At 42.7% G+C, this 26106-nt stretch overlaps 2 protein-coding genes across 11 annotated transcripts; one reads left to right on the top strand and one right to left on the bottom strand.

Annotated features, from left to right (window-relative positions):
- The first annotated feature begins 40 nt into the window (after positions 1–40).
- LOC118400462 (arginine-glutamic acid dipeptide repeats protein-like) lies at positions 41–23495 on the top strand. 10 transcript variants are annotated; one of them, XM_035797356.2, is made up of 18 exons: positions 41–358; positions 1702–1750; positions 2013–2131; positions 2635–2734; positions 2976–3074; positions 3420–3500; positions 7386–7539; positions 10317–10397; positions 10602–10795; positions 11007–11174; positions 11405–11530; positions 11783–13053; positions 13227–13428; positions 14247–14967; positions 15366–15524; positions 15669–15867; positions 16451–16497; positions 23358–23495. In XM_035797356.2, exons 1-17 carry the CDS (start codon positions 333–335, stop codon positions 16482–16484), a joined length of 3783 nt encoding a protein of 1260 aa, XP_035653249.1. In that variant the 5' UTR covers positions 41–332; the 3' UTR covers positions 16485–16497; positions 23358–23495. The 10 variants fall into 10 exon arrangements, with proteins under 10 accessions (XP_035653249.1, XP_035653252.1, XP_035653248.1 ...); XM_052473703.1 differs by lacking the exon at positions 23358–23495 and adding an exon at positions 1172–1297 and having other exon boundaries at positions 42–358; positions 16451–17582; XM_035797359.2 differs by lacking the exon at positions 23358–23495 and having other exon boundaries at positions 15387–15524; positions 16451–17582.
- Positions 23496–23677: 182 nt separating this feature from the next.
- Positions 23678–24258, bottom strand: LOC127910336 (RING finger protein 223-like). The gene has a single exon (XM_052473704.1). It carries the CDS (start codon positions 24003–24005, stop codon positions 23679–23681), a length of 327 nt encoding a protein of 108 aa, XP_052329664.1. The 5' UTR covers positions 24006–24258; the 3' UTR covers position 23678.
- Positions 24259–26106: the final 1848 nt, after the last annotated feature.

Below are 26106 nucleotides of genomic sequence, written 5' to 3'. Positions count from 1 at the left end.
CAGTATTCTCGCGCTCTACAGTTTTCCTGGCGCTCTGAATAATGTCTGCGTTCGAAGCGGTTCTATATTTTGGTATCGATGCTCTCTGGGGCATGGCTCTGTAGACACTACAGTAGATTATCCTATTAGCGACCGCGGCACATGCTCCGTTATATCTACGGAGAGCGGAACTTTTAATGCTGAGCGTGGGGCTGAGGTCACTGCACAGTTTAGTGCTAGGGAGAAAAAAAATCGTCTCTTAGCCTCCATTTTGAGTAGTATGGAATAGCATAGTTTGTATCGACCACTACGCTGGCAGTGTCAACCTAAAAACGACACTAAGAGCCTCCGACATGGACGACCTGTTCAGTCCGAGAAGGTAATGGCGTTGCCTCGTACATTTTTACATTGTTTTAGACGCGAATATTTTACATTTCTGTGTTTACCTTGCCATTTTATGACATACTTGGAATTGCAATGGTCGCGATGGCGTTAGCTCGATCCATGTAGCTAAAGCTAGCAATCTATCGTACGGAAAAATATTTCAGTATCTAGATATATTTAATTGATCACGTGGTGCATTGTGGATTACTGTCATCTGTGTCAATTCAGCTGTCACAGATTTGTGGTTTCTGTCGATTTTCACTTCGGCTCCCGGGAAATACTTGTCAATACTCCATTTTGCGAGACTGTCGGGCCACGTAAATAGACAATGACGATGTGAGGATGCTTATTTTAAATGTAAAGTTTGCGTTACTATAAACTACAAAGCAACACGCTTCAGGCTATGCTTATTTTGTAAAAAGGCAAATGTGATAAGCATTGCAAGTGGCTGGAGACAGCACTCGTTTATGTAATGTTTGGAGGGAACGTAATAGCCGCATTCAGATTGGCTTTCACTGATGGATGGGCGGGATTAAAGGAAACGGCTGTCCAATTGAAATGCAAGATTAACCCAGTAATATGAAATATTTAGAATAGGATTAGGGATTAAGATTTTGTTAGGCTCATAGCCTATTTGCCTTGTGATTTGTGTTAAATATGTTTAATTCCTTTGCATGTTGCATGCACTAGTATGTCAGAAAAAGGGATGTATCTAGCACTTTTTTTCTGTTTTAGAACAGAACATTAACATTGCTATATGGTTAAAAACATTACAATGCAATACAATTTAACTGTCCATATGTTACAGCAAACAACAGAAATTTGATAGCACACATCACACACATTTGAGAGGAGCACAGGGTCAAGCTACAGTGCAGCGCCCCTGGATGAAGAGCATGTTGTGGGGTTAAGGGCCCTGCTCAAAGGCCCAACGGTAGGGGATTGTTAAGATGTGAACCCAGCAGCCCTTCAGTTGTCAGATCAAATCCCCTCTTTATTTCTAGCGCTCGGCTCGGGATTCAAACAGTCAAGCTTTCTGCTAATGCTCCAATTCCTTAGCTGCTGGGCTACCTACCTACAATTACACTGTTCACTTGATTGATACTACAATTGATAGTGACATTTTGTCAACATGACTTGAATAAAACAATGAGTTTTTAATGGTGAGCGAGCTTTAAGCCTTTTCATTTTCAATGATTCTCTAATAAAATGTTTCTCGATTTTAGTTTTTCTGTTCAAATCAGTTGCAAATATAACAGAGGATAATATGCACAATAACAATATAACAATGTAATATCTAACTGTTATATGTTATAACTGAATTAGCCTTATTTCCAGGAGCCTGAACAGCACGCAGGGGGAGATCAGAGTGGGATCAAGTCATCAGGTAATAGTTCATTAACCCCCTTTAAGCAGGCTGTCCCTCTCTAATGTATTGCCCATTGGAGAACTTACCATATAGCAATCTCCATTGGTTTAGTGTTGCAAAATTTGAGAGCCTCGTGATACATACAGTATATCATAACCTGACATATATTTGTATGTATTTGTGAAATACATGGTGCATATCTCATATCACTGTAATCAACTGTCTGTGACAGTGAGACAAACATGGTCTTTATCTGTCTGTATTATTTGTGTGTATGCAGGCTAAGCTCCCTGAGCTGCAACCACGCCCTGTGTTTGGTGTTCAGACAGAGAATGAAGAGCTGGTGTGGATGCCAGGGGTCAATGATTGTGACCTCCTCATGTACCTCAGAGCTGCCAGGTTCGTGTCGACTCAGCAACACTCATATTAGCCTGGTCCCAGATCTGTTTGTGCTGTATAGCCAACTCCTGTGGTTGTTGTTGGGTATACAGCACAAACAGATCTGGGACCAGGCTACACTCGTAGTGTATCTCTTGTGTGATGAATGGTGCAACCCTGACAGATTTAAAAACGGATGGGATTCATACCAAACCTGATGTCTGTCAGCCCTGCATAACACTGGTGTTGCGAGTAAGAGTGAAGTGCATTATTATGATCATTAAGTAGTGTGTAGAACATAATTGTTTCAGTTTGACTGCTGCTGGTTTTTAGTTGTCATTTAGTATAAAGACTTGTCCTATCAGAGTTCTTCTAGCTAGCCTGTCAGGTCATTATTGTTAAAGATAATGTCATTTAAATACACTTCTGTAGGCGACTGTAGTGCACAATGTTTGTCATGCTTGTCATCCTGACTGACTGCACAGCAGGATTTATTTATCTTCCATGTCTCTTCCTGATTGAAGGAGCATGGCAGCGTTTGCAGGGATGTGTGACGGAGGATCCACAGAGGACGGGTGTTTGGCGGCCTCTCGTGACGACACCACACTCAACGCTTTAAACATGGTGGGCAGGAATACTTTTCTGCATTTAAATGGGAATGTGAAATAGAACAAATGAGATTTAATTTTCACGTTCTCATTTATTATTTTTTTCCACTTAAATGTAATAGTTTTTGTTTTTTAAACATTGTAGAGAAATGTTTTTATAAAAAAATATAGTGAACAATTGCAAAAACAATATATTGTTACAAATAAGATCTTGAACCCTTCTCAGTAGATCTTTGATTGTCTCCCTCCCTCTACAGTTACACGCCAGCCGTTACGATGCAGCTAAAGCTCTCCAGCGCCTAGTGAAGAAACCTGTGCCCAAACTCATTGAGAAATGTTGGTCAGAGGATGATGTGGTAAAGCAGCCTTGCACCATGCTTACTTCAGGTCCAAAGACAATGTTTAATTTTAGGCACTTGGGCCCGATTTATAATTGAGATGAGCATTGTAACTCTGACTTTTGCATAAATCATTCATTGAGTTCAACGTGAGATTTGCTCAGATATTTTAGTTAATCGCTCAAGACAGAATATGGCCCCATGTGTTGTTAGGGCTGCTCTGTGGTTACATCGGGTTACTCCAATATGTATTTTGGCCATTGTGTAACATAGACAATAGTGAAACAATATGAAACACGTTTACACTGCATGGTATATTGTTGACTGTTTTTATTTCATCGACAATCTCTTTACAATCAACAGAAGCGGTTCATCAAAGGTTTGAGACAGTACGGCAAGAATTTCTTCAGGATTCGCAAAGAGCTGCTGCCCAACAAGAAAACGGTAAATGAAAACACCTGGTGTAATATATTTTACTCTCATACTGTGTCTTATGTCTGTCTATACATAACAGACATATAACTGGACATAAATATACACACAATCACCAGACCTAACTGTTTGCAATGCAGTCAGTGGTTCCTTCTTATTTGATGTACTTGCTGATATACTTGTTACGTTCCCCAGCAAGAACCAAATAATTTCACTCAAACAGAATGGGGAACTAACAAAGAGTCACTGACAACAACCAGGAGGGGTTCTGAAAGACACTCATGGGGGTGTCCACTAAAAGTTGACAAGCAACAACAACTGGAACCTAAAAGCCACCCACCACGAGTGTCCACAAAATTTTGCCCAAGAAGAGACAAAGAAAAGAAAAATCCATACCAAATTTAAAGACAGGAAGCAAACCGAAACTGTGGAGCAAGACGAAAACATGGAAGATCAGAAAAAGGAATGTTTTTCCAGAAATCAAATAGGGAGAGCCAACTAACCCTCCACATCTCTCAAGACCACTGGGCCAGCCACTCTTAAATGTCACCTGGGCCAGCATAGGTCAAATACCTTCCGACTAACGAGACGGCAATCAGCACAGGTGTAACACATACATAATGTCATGACGCTAGCCCTTTCAGTGAATTGGCTAGCAGAGATGTTAACAGCAGTTTTTATGACTTTACAACCACGTCGTGTCTCCCTGACCATGCCGTATGGGAGAGAGGGTCACAGTAGAACAAAGGAACTCTCCCGCCAAATTCTATCTCATCCCAGAATTTGAAAATTTAACAATATTCCTATATTGGAGAATGTGTAAACGGTCGGTGGAGAAGCCAGCTATGACCTGGTCCGTTTTATTTCATGTTTATGACCTCATGAAAGACAATACAGCAACATTACCCTAACTCTGTTTATACAGGTTCCTCAGTTATGAGGCTTGCATCTAATTCTTGTATAAAATGAATGAGTAAGATGAAACTATTTGCGAATGGATGTGATGTTAACCTTTAAAATGAGAGAATTGGCCTCCCATGTACAGTTGAAGTAAGTCAGTAGCCACGCCGAAGTGAATAGACATTGGTTGGAAATGATGAACCAACCCCTTTTCAACTCTTGAATAAAAGCCTCTGTGACGAAAAGCCAACTCAGTTCCAAATAACGGGAGGACTTCACATTGTAAAGGGCTAATTTCAACTCTACAGGCCAGGAAACGTGAGAGCTTGCTCCACACGTGAAATGATATGAACTCTGAACTATTGATCACCTAAAGAAGAAGTGCATACTAAACTAGCATATATCAGACTGCAGCTGAATATGTGCGCAAATCTAGTACGAGAACACTGACCGACGAGGAAGCATCTCCAGAGTGAGATGAACCTCTCAGACCACGTGAACCTGTCACACGATGATCCGGAAGATTCCACAAAGGACGAGGGCGACATCGACTGGGCAAACCAGAGCCTCACATCACCAGCTCAACTATCGAAGCCAGCTTCACGTTAAATACAGTTCATTGCTTTTCCGAACGGGCTATCGTTAGCGGCATACAGTGCCTTGCGAAAGTATTTGGCCCCCTTGAACTTTGCAACCTTTTGCCACATTTCAGGCTTCAAACATAAAGATATAAAACTGTATTTTTTTGTGAAGAATCAACAACAAGTGGGACACAATCATGAAGTGGAACAACATTTATTGGATATTTCAAACTTTTTTAACAAATCAAAAACTGAAAAATTGGGCGTGCAAAATTATTCAGCCCCCTTAAGTTAATACTTTGTAGCGCCACCTGTTGCTGCGATTACAGCTGTAAGTCGCTTGGGGTATGTCTCTATCAGTTTTGCACATCGAGAGACTGAATTTTTTTCCCATTCCTCCTTGCAAAACATCTCGAGCTCAGTGAGGTTGGATGGAGAGCATTTGTGAACAGAAGTTTTCAGTTCTTTCCACAGATTCTCGATTGGATTCAGGTCTGGACTTTGACTTGGCCATTCTAACACCTGGATATGTTTATTTTTGAACCATTCCATTGTAGATTTTGCTTTATGTTTTGGATCATTGTCTTGTTGGAAGACAAATCTCCGTCCCAGTCTCAGGTCTTTTGCAGACTCCATCAGGTTTTCTTCCAGAATGGTCCTGTATTTGGCTCCATCCATCTTCCCATCAATTTAAACCATCTTCCCTGTCCCTGCTGAAGAAAAGCAGGCCCAAACCATGATGCTGCCACCACCATGTTTGACAGTGGGGATGGTGTGTTCAGGGTGATGAGCTTGTGTCGCTTTTACGCCAAACATAACGTTTTGCATTGTTGCCAAAAAGTTCAATTTTGGTTTCATCTGACCAGAGCACCTTCTTCCACATGTTTGGTGTGTCTCCCAGGTGGCTTGTGGCAAACTTTAAACAACACTTTTTATGGATATCTTTAAGAAATGGCTTTCTTCTTGCCACTCTTCCATAAAGGCCAGATTTGTGCAATATACAACTGATTGTTGTCCTATGGACAGTGTCTCCCACCTCAGCTGTAGATCTCTGCAGTTCATCCAGAGTGATCATGGGCCTCTTGGCTGCATCTCTGATCAGTCTTCTCCTTGTATGAGCTGAAAGTTTAGAGGGACGGCCAGGTCTTGGTAGATTTGCAGTGGTCTGATACTCCTTCCATTTCAAAATTATCGCTTGCACAGTGCTCCTTGGGATGTTTAAAGCTTGGGAAATCTTTTTGTATCCAAATCCGGCTTTAAACTTCTTCACAACAGTATCTCGGCCCTGCCTGGTGTGTTCCTTGTTCTTCATGATGCTCTCTGCGCTTTTAACGGACCTCTGAGACTATTACAGTGCAGGTGCATTTATACGGAGACTTGATTACACACAGGTGGATTGTATTTATCATTAGTCATTTAGGTCAACATTGGATCATTCAGAGATCCTCACTGAACTTCTGGAGAGAGTTTGCTGCACTGAAAGTAAAGGGGCTGAATAATTTTGCACGCCCAATTTTTCAGTTTTTGATTTGTTAAAAAAGTTTGAAATATCCAATAAATGTCGTTCCACTTCATGATTGTGTCCCACTTGTTGTTGATTCTTCACAAAAAAATACAGTTTTATATCTTTATGTTTGAAGCCTGAAATGTGGCAAAAGGTCGCAAAGTTCAAGGGGGCCGAATACTTTCGCAAGGCACTGTATGTATTTATGTGAGAATAGCTTTCCAGGTCTGATAGAGACCAATGTTCCTTAGTCTTCCTTCCAAAACCCCCTTCTCTGCTCTCTGAATCTATCGTGTTATAACCAAACTGTTTGTGTTTAGTCCACTAGGGATGGTATTTACTGTATAATGTTATTATGTATTGTATATTCTTTAATATGTATATTGTTTAATTAGTTAGTAAATAAATAATTGAGACAATTTGTGGATGGATGATTCATAGTAGAGTCTGGGTTTGTGCAAATTTTACGACGTTCAGATGAGACTGACGGAAGGTAATAATAATAATTAATTAATAGAAGAATAATTGATCAGATATTAAAATTTGAAGAGTTATATTTGGAAAATTCAAATGTAGTAATCTGAAAATTTTCCGTGGTGCCCTGACTTCCTAGTTAATTAAATTTCCATGATTAGTTTAATCACGTAATAATAATTACAGAGAATTGATTTGACAAAAAAACAGTCATCACATTTAATGACAAGTCAGAGACACGACACTAACGATGTGACATCATTTGGCGCGCCCTACGTGCTAACGTGCTATACGTGCTAAAGTCCATCCTCAAAACATAATTGGAAAAACCAAAACCTGTAACACACTCCAGCAACACATTCAATATCTTTATCTGTATCTTCATTGGAATCTGCACACTGTGCCCTCTTCTTAAATCACGTGTTGTGTTGTTGGCAGGGGGAGTTGATCACATTCTACTATCACTGGAAGAAGACGCCTGAGGCTACAGGCACGCGGCCGTACCGTCAGCACCGTAGACAGCCGTCCTCACGCAAGGCCAAGACTCGCGCCACCGCTGCCACTGTGAACACCCCTTCTCAGTCCCAATCCAGTGAGTGCCGGGGGTTTTCAATTCCTCTAAGATTTAGCTTATTTTATGGCCGGGTTCCTGGACACAGATTAGGACTGGTAGGGGATAGTGGGGTAAGTGGAGCCGTTTTTACATTCAGCATCACCCAGTCAAGGAAAATATTGTATTATTTCTAACAAAGATATAGACTATGTATACAAAAGTGTGTGGACACTCCTTCAAATGAGTCGATTTGGTTATTTCAGCCACACCCGTTGCTGACAGGTGTATAAAATCGAGCACACAACCATGCAATCGCCATAGACAAACATTGGCAGTAGAATGGCCTTAGTGAAGAGCTCAGTGACTTTCAACGTGGCACCGTCATAGGATGCCACCTTTTGAACAAGTCAGTTGGTCAAATTCTGCCCTCCTAGAGCTACCCTGGTCAACTGTAAGTGCTGTTATTATGAAGTGGAAACATCTAGGAGTAACAACGGGTTAGCAGGGAAGTGGTAGGCCACGCAAGCTCACAGAATGGGACCGCTGAGTGCTGAAGCGCGTGAAAAGATTTTCTGTCCTTGGTTGCAACACTCACTACCGAGTCCCAAACTGCCTCTGGAAGCAATGTTAGCACAAGAACTGATCGTTGGGAGCTTCATGAAATGGGTTTCCATTGGCCGAGCAGCCACACACACGCCCATGATCACCATGCGCAATGCCAAGCATCGGCTGGAATGGTGTAAAGCTCGCCGCCATTGGACTCTGGAGCAGTGGAAATGTGTTCTCTGGAGTGATGAATCACGCTTTACCATCTGGCAGTCCGACGAACAAATCTGAGTTTGGCGGATGCCAGGAGAACGCTACATACCCCAATGCATAGTGCCAACTGTAAAGTTTGGAGGAGGAATAATAATGGTCTGGGACTGTTTTTCATGTTTCGGTCTAGGCCCTTTAACGCTACAGCATACAATGACATTCTTGTCGATTCTGTGCTTCCAACTTTGTGGCAACAGTTTTGGGAAGGCCCTTTCCTGTTTCAACTTGACAATTCCCCCGTGCACAAAGCGAGGTCCATACAGAAATGGTTTGTCGAGATCAGTGTGGAAGAACTTGACTGGCCTGCACAGAGCCCTGACCTCAACCCCATCGAACACCTTTGGGATGAATTGGAGCGCCATCTGCGAGCCAGGCCTAATCGCCCAACATCAGTGCCTGACCTCACCAATGATCTTGTGGCTGAATGGAAGCAAGTCCTTGAAGCAATGTTCAAACATCTAGTGGAAAGCCTTTCCAGAAGTGTGGAAGCTGTTATAGCAGCAAAGGGGGGACCAACTCCATATTATTGCCGATGATTTTGGAATGAGATGTTTGACGAGCAGGTGTCCACATACATTTGGTCATGTAGTGTTAGAGCGTTGGACTAGTAACCGAAAGGTTGCAAGTTCATATCCCCGAGCTGACAAGGTACACATCTGTCGTTCTGCCCCTGAACAGGCAGTTAACCCACCTTTCCTAGGCCGTCATTGAAAATAAGAATTTGTTCTTAACTGACTTGCCTAGTTAAATAAAGGTAAAATAAATCAAATCAAAATAAAATATACTGTAGGGAGAACAAGTATCTTAAACACTGCTGATTTGGCAGGTTTTCCTACTTACAAAGCATGTTATGTCATGCAATAAAATGCAAATTAATTACTTAAAATTAATTACTTGATTATCTGGATTTTTGTTTTAGATTCCGTCTCTCACAGTTGAAGTGTACCTATGATAAAAATTACAGACCTCTACATGCTTTGTAAGTAGGAAAACCTGCAAAATCGGCAGTGTATCAAATACTTGTTCTCCCCACTGTATCTACAACACAAAATCAATGTATACGTGTGTGTATAGTGCATATGTTGTCATATGATGCATGTTTGCATGTGTCTGTGCCTTTGTTTGTGTTGCTTCACAGTCCCACTGTTCCATAAGGTGTATTTTCTATCCATTTTTTAAAATCTGATTCTACTGCTTGCATCAGTTACCTGATGTGGAATAGAGTTCCATGTAGTCATGGCTCTATGTAGTACCATGCGCCTCCCATAGTCTGTTCTGGACTTGGGGACTGTGAAGAGACATCTGGTGGCATGTCTTGTGGGGTATGCATGGGTGTCTGAGCTGTGTGTTAGTAGTTTAAACAGACAGCTCGGTGCTTTGCACATGTCAATACCTCTCATAAATACAAGTAGTGATGAAGTCAATCTTTCCTCTACTTTGAGCCAGGAGCCAGGAGCCAGGATTGACATGCATATTATTATTATTAGCTCTCTGTATACATCCAAGGGCCAGCCATGCTGCCCTGTTCTGAGCCAATTGCAACTTTCCTAAGTCCTTTTTTGTGGCACCGGACACCACGACTTAAGTTGTCCAGGTGTGACAATTCTAGGGCCTGTAGGACCTGCCTTGTTGACAGTGCTTTTAAGAAGGTAGAGCAGCGCCTTATCATGGACATACTTCTCCCCATCTTAGCTAATGTTGTATCAGTATGTTTTGACCATGACAAAACTCCAAGCAGTTTAGTCACCTCAACTTGCCCAATTTCCACATTTATTACAAGATTTAGTTGAAGTTTAGGGTTTAGTGAATGATTTGTCCCAAATTCAATGCTTTTAATATTTAGGACTAACTTATTCCTTGCCACCCATTCTGAAACTAAGGGTATTTTTCTATCATCTAGTCCAGTAACTGTAGATAACACAATAGGAGTGGGTATAGTCTTTGTCTGAATGAATAGCAGTGGGTATAGTCTTTAATCTGATCTCTTCTCTCTCCTGCAGTGGACATAAGTTCAGCCAGTGAGGATGACCTGGACAGTGAAGACAGCGAGCAAGGCACCTGTGGACACTGTGCCACAACCAGTGAGTATCGCTTAACTCTGTCCGTTTCCCCCATTGATCCTATTGGTTTGCATTGATGTCATGTATCATACTTGCTCCACCAGCCATCGGTGCTCAGTTCAATGGATTCTGATGTACTGTATGTTTCTGTCCTATGTTGATGACAAATCAAATTTCTCCTCTTGTGATCAATAAAGTTTATCCCATTCAATGCTTTAATTTCAGCCTCTAAGGACTGGCAGCACGGAGGCCGGGATAACATCCTCCTGTGTACCACCTGTCGTACCTACTACAACAAACATGGCCGCCTGCCGCCTGGCCCTAAGCCTGCTGACCCTCCCTTCATGTTCAAACCTGTCAAAGAGGAAGAGGAGGGCAACGGGAAGCACGGCATGAGGACGCGACGCAGCAGAACACCGGTAAGCCTGGGAACCGCCCATCTTAGCCCCATCTTGTGTATACCTCCCTTCCTCCCTGTCACCCCCACTGCGCTCTCTCTTTCCCTACCACCCTCCCTCTCTTTCCCTACCACCCTCTCTCTCTTTCCCTACCACCATCATAATTATCTTTCGCTCTCAATTGTTGTTATAATATCTTTCAATACTTACTCTAAGTTGTATCTCTCTCCAGTTGTCTTCATTAAGAAGTGGCCACAAGAGGCTGACCGGCTCTCCTACCAGTGAAGACCAGCAGTCCAGTAGCCATCCCTCTCCCTCCCCCAGTGGAGCTAGCTCCACCTCCAACGCATCCAGAACCTCCTGTTTAGAGAAGACTGATAACACAAAGAAGCCTGGCAAGGTACAGTCACACACATATATTATTTTTGAAGTTCGGGAAATAGATTTGAATGCACAGTAATGGCGCATTTGTGAATTGAAGTACACCAAATATCATATACAATCATAACATCTAGTTGTATTTCTGCCGTTCAGACCAAGGCTTCCCCTTTGTCCAAATACTTTTTACTGTGTTGTATATTCATGTAGAACTGAATTGAATAAGTGAATTATATTCCTTCCATCTAACAGAAGATAAAGGAAGAGGCGCCCCTACCAAAGAGTACTAAACGTTCCAGGGAGAGTGCAGCCCAGGACCCAGAGGAGCCTGAGAGAACACCAACTAAAAGGACGAAGACACTGCAGGTCAGACAGAGTGTAAGACAATAGGAAAGCAATGACAGCTACAAAGTGCAAGATCAGAGAGAAGCAAAATAAGCTAAACCAGCTCTCAGAAACTTATCACTTTTGTTGACTCGTTATTCTTTAGTTAATGTTTTATCTTCCTGCTCTGAGCTACATTGTTGGGTGTAACTAGATCTATCTAGTGGCTCTTTTTGGGTAACATTAGCATGATGAGAACCTCTCCTCACCAACAATTCTAACCTTGTGTCTCCATCCTCCTCTCAGAGTGAGCAGGCAGAGTGCCGGTCGGAGGGCGATGGAGAGGCTGAGGCAGAGAGGGGTGAGGTGGAGGAGGAGAGCTGCTCAGACAGCCGCAGTGCCCAGGACGACGGCAGCAGCGACACCAAAGACATCGACCAGGACAACCGCTCCTCCTCCCCCAGCATCCCCAGCCCTCGCCAGGGCAACGAGAGTGACTCCGACTCCTCTGCACAGCAGCTCCAGGGTGCCCACCAGGCAGCAGCAGAGACCGTCAGTGCCCCTGCTGCTGCCCTTGCTGAAACACAGACCCCACAGATTGTTCCTCCACCACGGGTTGCATCCCTGCCTCCCCAGGGTACTTCTCCCTCTGCAGAGCCTGGCCAGGTACAGGCACAGGCAACCCCCTCCCCAGAGCCTCCCCAGCCTTCAGCCACCTCTGCTCAGGCTGGTCAGTCAGTTAGCTACCAGACAAGTCCCCCACACAACCGACCCCTACCCCCCTCTCACCCTCTCGCTGGCCCCTCACCTGTCCCTCCTCCGCTGGGACAGGCCTTCTATCCTCCAACTCCTGTATTCCAGGGTCCTCTTCCTTCTCCTGGCTCTCTGCCTCCCACCCAGCCCTTGTCCCTCCATGGTGCTCCGACCCAGTGCCCCCACCCCCAGCGACCCCCTCCTCACTTTCCCAGGGAACCCTCCTTCCCCCAGGCCCTCCCCCTCACCTCCGGGCCCCAAATCAAACCACCCCCAACCACACCCATCCCTCCATCTCACAAGCAGCCACCACACCTCTCTTCTTCCCTTGCTCCCCCTTTCCCGCAGATGCCGTCCAACCTGCCCCCTCCTCCGGCACTGAAGCCCCTCAACTCCCTGCCCAACCAGCACCCTCCCGGTGCCCCTCCACCCCCCCTCCAGCTCATGCCCCAATCCCTGCCCATGCAGCAGGGAGTCCCACCCCAGCCTCCCGTGCTCACGCAGCTGCAGAACCTCCCTGGCAGAGGCAGCCACTCCCACCCCCACTCCTCCCTGCCCTCCTGCTCTGCCCCCTCAGCCTTGCACCCTGTCCTCTCTGCCTCTTCTCCCTCTACCATGGGTCCAGTCCCTAGTCTCCAGCCCTCCTTCCCCTCTCTACGCCCCTCGCCCGAAAACCCCATTGGCATTGGAGGGTCACATGTCCAGATTAAAGAGGAGCCATTGGATGAATGTGAGGAGCTTGAGAGTCCGCCCCCTCCACCCAGAAGTCCCTCACCGGAACCTTTGGTTGTCAACGTCGCCAGTCATGCCAGCCAATCAGCACGGTACTTACTGCATGACATCACTCCAGGCAGTCCTGTAAGATGGGCCTCCTTTACAGAGTTAATTGTGGCCATTGTGTTTCTCAAATGTTAACAGATGTTGTTCATCTGAATTACATATGTTCTCAAACAATATTGTTGTGTGATTGCTATATATGCTGTTTGATTCATTTCAGATTTTTCAAACACCTGGACCGTGGCTACAACTCGTGCTCCAGAACAGACCTGTTCTTCACTCCCCTGGCCTCATCCAAGCTGGCCAAGAAGAGAGAGGAGGCTGTGGAGAGATCCAAGAGAGAGGTTGAGCACAATGCCCGAGAAAGGGAAAAGGACAGAGAGAGGGAGAGGGAACGAGAGAGGCAGGAAGACAAAAATGCTGTGAGTAATATTCCCTCTGTTCCTTTTTTTCTTTGACATAACTGACGTGATGTCTATGTATCTCAGCAATGTTATCAGTGATATTATTACATACTAGTACAACAATGTTATCAATTATATTATTACCAGTGGTGGAAAAAGTACCAAACTGTCATACTTCAGGAAACGTAAAGATACCTTAATAGAAAATTACTCAAGTAAAATTCTACTTGAGTAAAAGTCTAAAAGTATTTGGTTTAAAATATACTTAAGTATCAAAAATAAATGTAATTGCAAAAATATACTTAAGTATCAAAAGTAAAATTAAAAGTATAAATAATTTCAAATTCCTTATTTTAAGCAAAACAAATGGCACCATTTTCTTGTTTTTGAAATTTACGGAAAGCCAGGGGCACACTCCAACACTCAGACATAATCCAACACTCAGACATAATCTGTGTGTTTAGTGAGACTGCCAGATCAGAGGCAGTAGGGCTGATCAGGGATGTTCGGTTGATAAGTGTGTGAATTTGACTATTTTCCTGTCCTGCTAAGCATTCAAAATGTAATGAGTACTTTTGGGTGTCAAAGAAAATGTATGGAGTAAAAAGTACATTATTTTGACTGTGTGAAGGAAAGTAGTCATAAATATAAATAGTAAAGTACAGATACCCCAAAAAATGACTAAAGTAGTACTTTAAAGTATTTTTACTTAAGTACTTTACACCACTGATTATTATATCAGTTTGGATACCAATGTTGTTTTGGATACCTGTAGGACTCTATACATTGTTTTCTTTCAAATTTGAACCACGTTAATGAGCCTCTTCTTCTTCCAGAGAGCGTCCAGCTCGTCCCACGACAGCCGTATGAGTGATGTCCAAATGTCCGGCCAGGTCCACATGCGCTCCTCCTTCGAGCAGCCCCCCACCAGTGTGGCCGCTGTGCCCCCTTACATTGGCCCCGACACCCCTGCCCTGCGCACCCTCAGTGAGTACGCCCGACCCCACGTCATGTCCCCCAACAATCGCAACCACCCCTTCTTCGTGTCTCTGTCCCCCGGGGACCCTCTGCTGGCATACCACATGCCTGGCCTGTACGCCGCCGAGCCCAGCCTGAGAGAGAGGGAGCTCCGTAACCTCCGGGAGAGGGAGCTCCGCGAGAGGATGAAGCCTGGCTTCGAGGTCAAGCCCCCAGAGATGGAGACCATGCATCCATCAGCCAACCCCATGGAGCACTTTGCCAGACATGGAGCCCTGGCCCTGCCGCATATCGCTGGGCCGCCCCACCACCCCTTTGGCCACTTCCACCCGGTCATGCAGAACCACCTGGAGAGGGAGAGGCAGGCACTGGCCCTGGCCGGGCCTCAAATGCGTCCAGAGCTAAGCTACGCTGAGCGACTGACTGCTGAGAGGCTCCATGCTGAGAGGATGGCATCTGTGGCTAACGACCCGGCCGCCAGGCTGCAGATGCTCAACGTCACACCTCATCACCACCAGCACTCCCACATCCACTCACACCTGCACCTACATCAGCAGGACCCACTCAACCAAGGTGAGGGTAAGGCCATTTCTACTCAATTATATTCTGTCTTGTTTCATCTTCAGGATATGTGTGTACTGTATATGTGTGTACTGTGTATGTGTGTACTGTGTGTGTGTACTGTGTGTGTACTGTGTGTGTGTACTGTATATGTGTGTACTGTGTATGTGTGTACTGTGTGTGTGTGTGTGTGTGTGTACTGTGTGTGTGTACTGTACGCACAAATTGATTATCGTTTTAAAAACAAGAACATTTGATTTGTATTATATATATCTTCTCTCAACATTAAATGAGACTGACTCTCCTCACTGTATTACTCTGTCTAGCTACCAGTATAGTTTGTCCCCCTGCCCAATATTAACTGATGTTTATGAAATGTGTTAATTTATATATTGTTTGTTCTCCTGCCTCATTAGATGTGTGTTACTGTCACCCAGGTAATGGGCCCCACCCTCTGGATCCCCTGGCTCCTGGGCCCCGTCTGGCCCGCTTCCCCTTCCCTGGAGGCCCCATCCCCAACCCTCTGCTCAATGACCTGCCCCACGACCATGACATGTTGCGACACCCACTGTTTGGTGAGGAACAATAACATTCACCTTGACTATCTATATGGGAATACACACACATCCAATTCACTGTATTCAGACTATATTTCTGTGATTGTGAGGTGACTAAGACTCACTCTGATGTTTTGTGCCCCTTGATCAACATCCATACAGCCTATGCCGCTGTTGCAGGAGCAGGGTACCCCCGTGAGCTCCAGGGGCCCATCCCCCAGATGTCTGCAGCCCACCAGCTCCAGGCCATGCACGCCCAGTCAGCAGAGTTGCAGAGGCTGGCCATGGAGCAGCAGTGGCTACACGGACACCACCACCTACAACACGGGGGGCCTCTGCCCGGACAGGAGGATTACTACAGGTGAGGTGATTACCAACTCCGAACAATAACGAGTGATTGTGCGTTCCTGGTGTAACTCGGGCAGTTGTTGTTGCCATCCTGTACCTGTCCCGCTAGTGTGATGTTCTGATGTACCGATCCTGTACCGATCCTGTGCAGGTGTTGTTACATGTGGTTTGCCACTGCGAGGACGATCAGCTGTCAGCCATGTCTCCCTGTAGCGCTGTCTTAGGCGTCTGACAGTATGGACATTGCAATTTATTGCCCTGGCCACATCTGCAGTCCTCATGCCTCCTTTCAGCATGCCTGTGTTTTTCAGAGTCAGTAGAGAGGCCTCTTTAGTGTCCTAAGTTTTCATAACTGTGACCTTAATTGTCTACCATCTGTAAGCTGTTAGTGTCTTAACGACTGTTCCACAGGTGCATGTTCATTAATTGTTTATGGTTCATTGAACAAGCATGGGAAACGGTGTTTAAACCCTTTACAATGAAGATCTATGTAGTTATTTGGACTTTTACAAATTATCTTTGAAAGACAGGGTCCTGAAAAAGAGATGTTTCTTTTTTTGCTGAGTTTAGTTTATTAATGTTATTTTCCTCCACAGCCGTCTGAAGAAAGAAGGTGACAAGCCATCGTGAGACACCTGACGATGTGAGTCACCATGGAAATGCATAAAGAGATAATGCTGTGTAATGCTGTGTACTTTTGAAATACATTATGTGACAACTGATCTTTTTTTATTAGTTTAAATGTAATCGAGAGTTAAGAATCTTTGTGGCTCATAATACTTGTTTCTTGCTCAGCACTTAAAGGGATAGTTTACTCCCAAATCATCGAAAGTTTGAGAGTATTTCATATCTCAATAATGGTCTGTTATAAAGATTAGCATAGTTTCTGTTCCATGCCATTTTTTGTCTATAGACGTTACACATTTTTCCACTTAATATGGATTTCATAGCTTTTAGATTTCTCCTAATGCAATATAGCGGGCAGGATCTACACAATAGATGGTGTGGAATATAGCTCACCTTTGAAGTTATGAAAACATCTGACAAACTTTGATTAGGGGGTGACTATCCTTTTACTTTCTAAACAGTCTGACTGATCTCCTTGTACAGAATGACATTTAATATTATATGTTTGGATGATTGACTGTAATAACCTTGCATGACTGTTTCCCTTCGATTTTCATCAGAACTTAGAGTATCGTTGCTAATGTGTGATTAGACATCAAAAAAAGCATAGTAGATACATTTTATTCTATATCTGCAAAATATTTGTCTAAATCCTAAAGTTTTATATATTTCAAGATGTTTTCACAATTTAACCTGACACATACAGTAACATTTTTTAGATTGTAAATAATACATGTTCAATATTCTATATTATTAACTATGATTATTATGAATATTAGTGAGTTCTTGACTTGCAAGCTGGCACAATAAAGTTAAATTATTTAGCTATACACACACAGAATATATAGCGTTATAAAGCAAAGTGAGTTAACACAGACAATTATAAATTGGAGTATCACTATTGTCACCCCTGACATAAAACGGTGTTTAGAACAGTGGATCCAGATAGTAATATTGTTTTGGTTAGACAAAACAGAAAAAGCATTTCAACCTTGGCATCTCTACCATGGACAAACCCTGTTTGAATATTTATGTGAAATAATATGGAAAACAAAGTGTATGCATTGCATATTTATTTGAATAAATAACTCTGCAATAACATGATAGAATGCATTGTTCAAACTATACCCTCTTTGTATGGATGTATGGATGGATGGAACTTTTGGAGAATGTTTTACGTGGTAACAGTAATAGGCCAATAGGGGGCAATCCTCACCCTTCCTTAGTGAAATGGTTGTTTCAGTAGGATCACTTTCGAACGAGAAAGTGAAGGCTATAAAGAAATAATGAGGGATTCTATCAGCCTAATCGAGGTGTAGATTACATTCCAGTGTTCTCACATTCCAGTGTTCGAACTTGTAAACAAGGCTGCATGGGATTTCTCTTAATGCGACTGTGCATTTTCCAATGGCAAAGGTATAATTCCAGGAGCCACTTGTGGATTTGACAGCTCTAACACAGTTCAATCTCTGACACCGCCAAAACAATCGCTCTGCGGGTGTCAGCTAAAGTGGATCTGATTGAATAGAGTCCCTAGTCCCGAGCATATGGGACTGTAGACCCCACATTCAGACCTGTGCAATAATAAATGGAGTCAAAGAGATGTATGGTAAGTTGAATTGCTTAACAATGACAAATAGCTTCTTGAAGTTATTCAATCAATTTACACACAACACCATACTGTATATTATAGAGGTTCATTAAACTTGTCTAAGGTGAAAATTGTTAGTGTTGCTCTTGATATTGATTTCACATTTGTCAAATATGGCAGATATTATTTGGCCTTTCTTTCCACTGCTGATAAAACCATTCAGAGCCTTGCATAGACCATGTTAACATTAGCCTTTAATAATCATGCAGAATAATGGTGAAATACATTGTTACTTTAATGAGTGCACAATATTATATTATGTTTTGTAAATGACAGCCCTTGGTGGAAATGTCATTGAGATCTTATGGTAATTTACTACAGCTGAATGATTTGTTTGGGCTGACCATAATTTAGATAATTAATTAATTACACAACAACATGCATATATCAAATTGTATCAATTCTTTCAATTGGACTCTTCCTCCAATGTTTTTCTCTTCACTCAAAGTAACGCTTTGGAAATACAGTCTGTCATGCAACATGACCAGAAATATGTGGACAACTGCTCGTTAAACATCTCATAACAAACTTATGACCATTAATGACTTGGTCTCCCCTTTGCTGCTATAACAGGCTCCACTCTTCTGGGAAGGCTTTCCACAAGATGTTGGAACATTACTGTGGAGCCTTGCTTCCATTTAGCCAACAGCAGTAGTGAGGTCGGGCACTGATGTTGGGCGATCAGACCTGGCTCACAGTCTGCGTTCCAATTCATCCCAAATGTGTTCGACGGGGTTGAGGTCAGGGCTCTGTGCAGGCCAGTGAAATTATTTTACATCGATCTCGACAAACCATTTCTGTATGGATCTCTCTTTGTGCACGGGGCCATTGTCATGCTGAAACAGGAAAGGGCCTTCCCCAAACTTTTGCAACAAGGTTGGAAGCACAGATTCGTCTAGAATGCCATTATATGCTATAGCGTTAAGATTTTCCTTCACTGGTACTGTCGGTAAGATGTCGGTAAGATGGCATCCTATGATGGTGCCACGTTGAAAGTCACTGAACACTTCAGTAAGGCTATTCTACTGCCAATGTTTGTCTATGGAGATTGCATGACTGTGCTCGATTTTATACATCTGTCAGCAACGGGTGTGGCTGAAATAGCCGAATCCACAAATTTGAAGGGGTGTCCACATACTTTTGTATATATAGTGTATTTGATATGATCTTTGCATAGAAGTGGCCTACACTATGTTTGTTGACCATGTACATGATAAAATCCATTTTACAAGCACAGAATGTTTTGCAAAGTTCTGCCATTTGCATGCATGACAAAGCAAAGACATGGCTTGGCTTCTCTCCAAGCATTAACATAAACCTACCTGCTTGACTGACATCTTTGACTTACACTTAAACCCTGACAAATACATTTTCTCCACATAGACTTTCTACATACAAATGGCATTGATTTTACTTTGCACATTTATCAAAAATAGGCTGTCTGGTTGCCTTCCAAATGTTCTTGATAAAACTATATAACTGAAATGCTGACTGAATTAAATCACAACAAATGCATTTTACATGATCCAAATACTCTGTTTTACACACATGAAGGCACCACATAGTCATGCTTACCATGTTGCTGTAAAGTGACATCGACATACTGTACAGTCTAATAGTCTCTATGGTCCTCGCAGAAAAATGTTAGCCCTGCTATGTAGGTGTGTTTAATGCAGTCTGAGAAATGTTTGCACACTGAACATGTGATCACTTAATTAGAACATATCTCACTGTCAAAACGTATATAATTGACCAGCTTCCCGTTGACCAGCTTCCCGTCAAGCTTCCCGTCGAGTAAAACATTAGGGGCCGGTGTCCCAGATACAGATTAAGCCTAGTCCTGGACTAAAAAGCACTTTCAGTGGAGATTCTCCATTAAACTTGCTTTTTAGTCCAGGACTAGGCTTAATCTGTATCCGGAAAACCACCCCATGCGGATTTGAATACTTATGAATGTTACTACTACTGTACTGCCAGTAAACACTATGTTATGATATGGAAATTACTACTGTGATTGAGATATACATGTTTGTTAGTGTTACTTTGTTGTATGAAACTGTTGATGACACTGCTATGGTCCCAAGTGAAAATGTCTGGAAACGTTCCCCTAGAAGCAATAGCTACATATCAGGCCTCGTCCTCAGTTGAATCATTCAGGTCTTTAGCTTCCCTACTCTTCACCACATAGCATCAAAGGTAATGGATGACAGATATGGTACTCACATTTGCCAGCAGAGCTGAACAATAGTTCAGAGAGAGTTATTTACAGTATTTTGAATCTGTCCCACAATTATACTAGCCTGGTCCCAGTTCCGTTTGTCCTTGCATGGCAGGAGTTGGCAAGAGCAGAAACATACTGGCACCCTGGCTACAATTATACATGTGTTGTTGAAGATATACAGCGTCAACTTATCTATATGCAATTTTTATACATAAGAAAATAATAAAGAAACCAATGAGTCGTTCACGGTCACAAACCAGCGCTCTTTCTCTCCCCTTGGCACTTTTATGGCGTCCCTCTTGCATAATATAGCTGTTTCGGTGTGGCAGACCAGCTGCTCCTGGGTGACATTCTGTCCTGGGTACAGGTCCTGGGGTGGCAGTGGCACAGACTGTAGGGTGAGGGGTGTTGAAATGGCATTTAATATACCAGTGCCACCTTCTCTTGACTGCTCTCCATCGAATCCTTTGATATATGAGACATCACAGGCTCCAGAGGGGTCCCTGTTAGCTATGCACCTGTTGCTAGAAGATTCTGGAACTGAACCCGGATCATTTCTTACATCCTGGTTCCTTGAGATCTCCTCTGTGATCTGCTCAGCAGTCTCTCCTGGAAAACTGGTCATGTGATCATAGTTGGGCAGCCACACTACTGTAACCTTCCACCTATCTACAATATCAAAACATGCTCTGCTTACTATAAACACTAATGGGGATTCCAACCCAAGTTAAGTGTGCGTAAATGGAACGTAATATGCTATTTATGCACGTTTCTCTCTATGCATATTCTGACCTTGAATTTAACCATGAGAATAGCATGCTATTCACCCTCTACTTGTTGGGGATGGAGATCAAAGAAATGAAGATGTGGCAGAGGTGTGTCTACAGATACGCCATATTCCGACTTGGATTTAGTTCCCTCATAATTCCACCACTTTAGCGCACGATGAATAAGGTCGAGCAACCTGTCGGTTCCAAGTGGAACATCTACTTAATTTTTTTTCTGATATAAATAACACCATTCTCCATGCACTGTAATTTACAACTGGATAAGAGCTATTGATAAGAGCCTAGGTAAATGAGTAAACCATTTGGATAAGGGGATTGTAATTATAGATGACAATTGCTTTAAATCTATTTTACCATATGATCGCTGTAGACAAATGTGAAACCAGTCATTTGGCAGCAAATTGAAGCATATCAACCATATCACCTTTTTCCGCAGTGAAGTTTATGTAATACTGGCCTTATAATTTGGGCTTATTAGGCTAACGTATTACAAGTTGTGCAATCATTTGGGACGTGTAGCCGATTTGAATCATAATGGAATTCAGACCATACTAGCAGTTTAAACCTGGAGCACGGTTCACCATGCCTGGACCGTTGTCATCACAGTTCCATGATTAGTGAGGAATCGGGATTATTCGGGAAGATTTATAGGACTACTGTTTTGTAGGACTATTGTTCACTTTTCTCACCTTCCAATATTTAATGAGTTGAACAATTGAATATGGCAACTTTCAGGATGAATCAAACCACTGTATTTTTGATTCACCAATACATTTAGTGAGAAAGCCTGTTTTTATTATTATTCATAAATACTTTCCTAGCCCTAAATAAATATACAAGATCAGAGTATTTTTTTTAACCACCAATTGGTGCTGAAAAGGAGATGGATATGCGTGTATTTATATGGCTTTCTTTCATTGATCACTAATATTCTGAACCATTCCCTAAATACAGTGCCTTCAGAAAGTATTTACAACACCTTGACTTTTTCCACATGTTGTTGTTACAAGGTGGGATTAAAATTGATTCTTAATTTTTTTGTCTACGATCTACACAAATTGGAAGAAAAATTCTAACATTTGTAAAAAACAATACATGAAAAATGAAACACTAAAATATCTTGATTACATAAGTATTCAACCCATGTTAGAATCGTCCTTGGTGAACCCTTGGTCAACACATGTTAGAATCACCCTTGGTAGTGATTAGAGCTGTGAATCTTTCTGGGTAAGTCTCTAAGAGCTTTACACACCTGGACTGTACAATACAGTATTCAGACCCCTTCACTTTTTCCACATTTTGTTACGTTACAGCCTTATTCTAAAATGGATCAAATTAAATGTTTCCCCACATCAATCGACACACAATACCCCATAATGACAAAACGACACAAGAGCAACACGTGTGCTGATTACTGTAGGCATTCTTATGTGATGGTTATCCTTCAAGGACATGCAAATACCATGATGTCATTGTCTTATCCAAAGAACCTACAACCCAAATTCTAGTTTGCCTACCCTAAAGAAAATGTTTAAATTTGGTACATGTTTTAATTAAGCAAAAAACATTTTACATCATATAAAACAATATCATATAAAACAAGAACATATGTGAGGGAAAAATCACATGCTTTAGTAAATAATTGACCATTAGCCTAATTTAAAACAATACATAAGGCGATGATCAGGTAATAATCAACAACACGTTCAAGATCCTTCCACTTTTCTGTTCGATGCAGACTACAGTAGCGTGTCTTGAGGTAGTTGTCTGAAGAACCCTCCAGAAAACCAAAAAAGGGTATATGACGCTAGCCTACAACAGTCCAATCTTGTAGGGAGAGACCAAATTAGTATATGGAGGTGGTTGCTTTTTTGAAGTGTTGCAAGTGGGACAATGCCCTAAAATGTTTATTCTGCCCTACTGAGCCCTTTATGTTCGTATTCTTATCTTTTGATATTTCTTGTTGACTTGTCAAAAAGGAACCTGCAAGTAAGCCTTTCATTTGACGGTGTATACCATGTGTATCCTCATAAAAAAAATGTGACACTGAAGGAATTATTTTAATAGCAAAAAATAAAAGTCCTTGGTAGCAAACAAAGCCAGCTTGTCTATTAGTCTCATCCTTTGGCAATCCTGAGAGAACATTCTGACAGTTTTCTGGTGTGTCAGTCCCAATATGACCTGCAATAAATGTGTCCACCCTGTGCTATACATAGGGAGTGTCCCTGTCACTGGCAGCTATGTGACTGTGAAGGGTGTGGAGGCCTGCCCCACGACAGCGGGAGCCATGCTTTTGAAACAGCGAACCGATCCCGTGCGGAAGACAATGCAGCAGCCACATGATGACACACACCAGCATGATCAGAAGCACTGCGATCAGCACCAGCCGCTTCCAGTCTGAGAAGAGGCTGCAGAGGCATCGTCTGGCCCAGACGAGTCTCCTTCTGCCAGCCTCAGTCTGTCTGGACGCAGCCTCCTCCTGGATTATCCCGATGTTGATACAAATACAGGTGGAGGAGCCGTCCGGATGGAGAAGGTCAGGGCTGCCGGGGTTGGAGTAACACAGCTTCTTCCCATCCAGCCACACCCTCTCCTCCTGCTGCAGGTGGGTGGGCAGCCGGCCCAGCACCTCCAGACCTTTGAGGAGGGCTGGGGGGGCACTGGCGCGGATAGGTGGGATGCCTGCAGAGGGGGCAAGGGATCTGGCCTCTTTCCTGTTCCACAGACACGGCCATGACCCGGGTGACACACTCCAGGCAGAAGGTGTGGGTGCAGTCCAGCAGCTTGGGCGTCTTGAAGACATTGTCGTAGGTGTTGAAACAGATGAAGCACTCTGGCTTGTCCTCGCCAGAGGAAGTGTCCATCTCCTTCTCAAGCACTGGGTCCGGGGCCTGTGTGTGCCATACCTCTCTCTGGTTCTGTTATGCACCTACAGGAAAAGATGCCAACGATAAATGTTTCGGTTTCAAACATAGGGTGACCGTTGGAAAATGTTTGGGTTGGTATTCTGTTTTGCTTGCACACCCTGAAGATAAAGAAAGGATAGGCTTACGTGTCTGATTAGCCTGTATCAATTTTACAAAAGGTTTTGGCACATTGATTCCTTGAGGTCAGTACAATACCAAGGCAAACATCGCTCTTCAAATATTACATAGAGATACACATTACCGATAAGACTATTTGTTCACTTTCTTCATGACTTGCTTCTCTTATCTTGTACTGAACATGTGTTCAATTTCATTGATTCAACTTTGCCAACCAACCCTTAAACATTACCATCTTGGTTTTTGAATGTTTGGTTGTGTTAACATTTCCGTTATTGTACATTAGACATTTAAATTGTCTTGCATATTCTGTCTGTTCTTGTCATTGTTTCGTTTACATTGTCAACTGTGATAAAGGAAAGTGTTAAAGAAATCCCCATTTCCTTATTGATCTAGGTCCTTAAGTGTAGCTAACAGGTGAGTGATTTCTTTAACAGCCCAGATGAAAGTTAACAGACGTCATTTCATTTCCAGCAGATTAATCATTAAAGGATAAGTTCTCTTTTTTCAACCAAAACTCTATTTTTGATGTAAATGGTATATTATAGAAGGGTCCAGACACCTTTTTTGTGATTTCACATGTTTTTGAGAAACTTAACCCAAACAGCAAAACGCTTCCTTATCCTTGTTGTGTGGTATGGGGGCAAACAAAGGCTACAAAAGCACCTAAATACTTCCTTTTAGAAACGGCAGAGCTCTCAGTATAGTGATGTAGGTCTTTAAGATGTTGTACACATGAAATTGTGTCATTACAAACTTTATCCGCAATGTTATATTCTCTTTTGCGCAACTCAAGCCGTTTTCTCTATCCAGCTGTTCCATTCGCCATGTAGCGTGCTCCTACAGGTAACTGCCTAAATAAGGGAATAATGGCCACTATGAGCCACCAGAACAGATGCCCTGGTATAGATTAGGGCTGAACCCAATTAGTCGAAAGGCTGTTGGTCAACCAAGCTTCTGTTTTTTTTTTGCAAATATGTCTGACACCTGTCTGATTCGCACCCTTCTCAGTGAACTAATCCATTGCGGGAAGCCGTGGGGATGGAACAGGCCAAGAAGAAGGGGTGTGGATAAAATGCACAGTCTCTTTCCAATGCGGTCTCCAACCAATTTGTGCACATTCATTCTTTCATAACTTCATTGTGTGAATTGTTTGCCTTGATAGTGTCTATCAATTCCCAATGACATATATCACCAGTAGTAGCCTACATTTACCGTTAATTCCTAATCTACAATGTTTGTTTGGTTATGGTCATTTCTGTTAATGCATTCAATATACTATTATTCCAGTCTTTTACAGTTCTCATTGTCAGAGTGGAAACTGTTTGCAGAGCGCACAATCTATGATGCACTTGTGAGGAACAAGTTTTGGTTTATTTCATTCCATTTACAAGTTCTATCAATTTAATCATTGTCTTTTGTTTGGAGCACTTCTGTCAATGTTGAGTAAGGACACGCACCTGCTTACACAGAAGTTTGCCTATAGGCTACCTGGCCTGCACGCAAATGTATGTATATAAATGTTCCCATTTGGGGATCGGATAGTATTTCTGTTTGGCTTAACACACCACCACTAATGAGCTGTGCAGCTTCTCAAAGTAATGTTTTCTTCACCTCAAACAGCAAGCAAACAAAGTCTGTTTTTACATCCATTGAGAATGACAATTTTTCCTCAATGTATTAGAATTTTTCCCCCAGCTCTCTCTTCCTTTCGATAACCACTCAATGTGAAAGGGAAAAATGTCATGCTCTGATCCAGTTGAAACGTTATAAAATAGTTCTACCTGATGAGCTCTTATTTCTTGCACAAAATAGCCTACAGCTGTGTCTGTCTCGATCTCACTGGCTTGGGAAACGCTGACTACCCAGAATATTTTACAATGTTTCATGTTTGTTGATGACAGACCATGCGTAGCCAATG

The sequence above is a fragment of the Oncorhynchus keta genome, chromosome 21 (genome assembly GCF_023373465.1).
Source record: "Oncorhynchus keta strain PuntledgeMale-10-30-2019 chromosome 21, Oket_V2, whole genome shotgun sequence".
NCBI classification, from domain to species: Eukaryota; Metazoa; Chordata; class Actinopteri; order Salmoniformes; family Salmonidae; genus Oncorhynchus; species Oncorhynchus keta.
The sequence above is the reverse complement of the archived record's forward strand: the minus strand, read 5'-3'. Positions and strand labels throughout refer to the sequence as shown.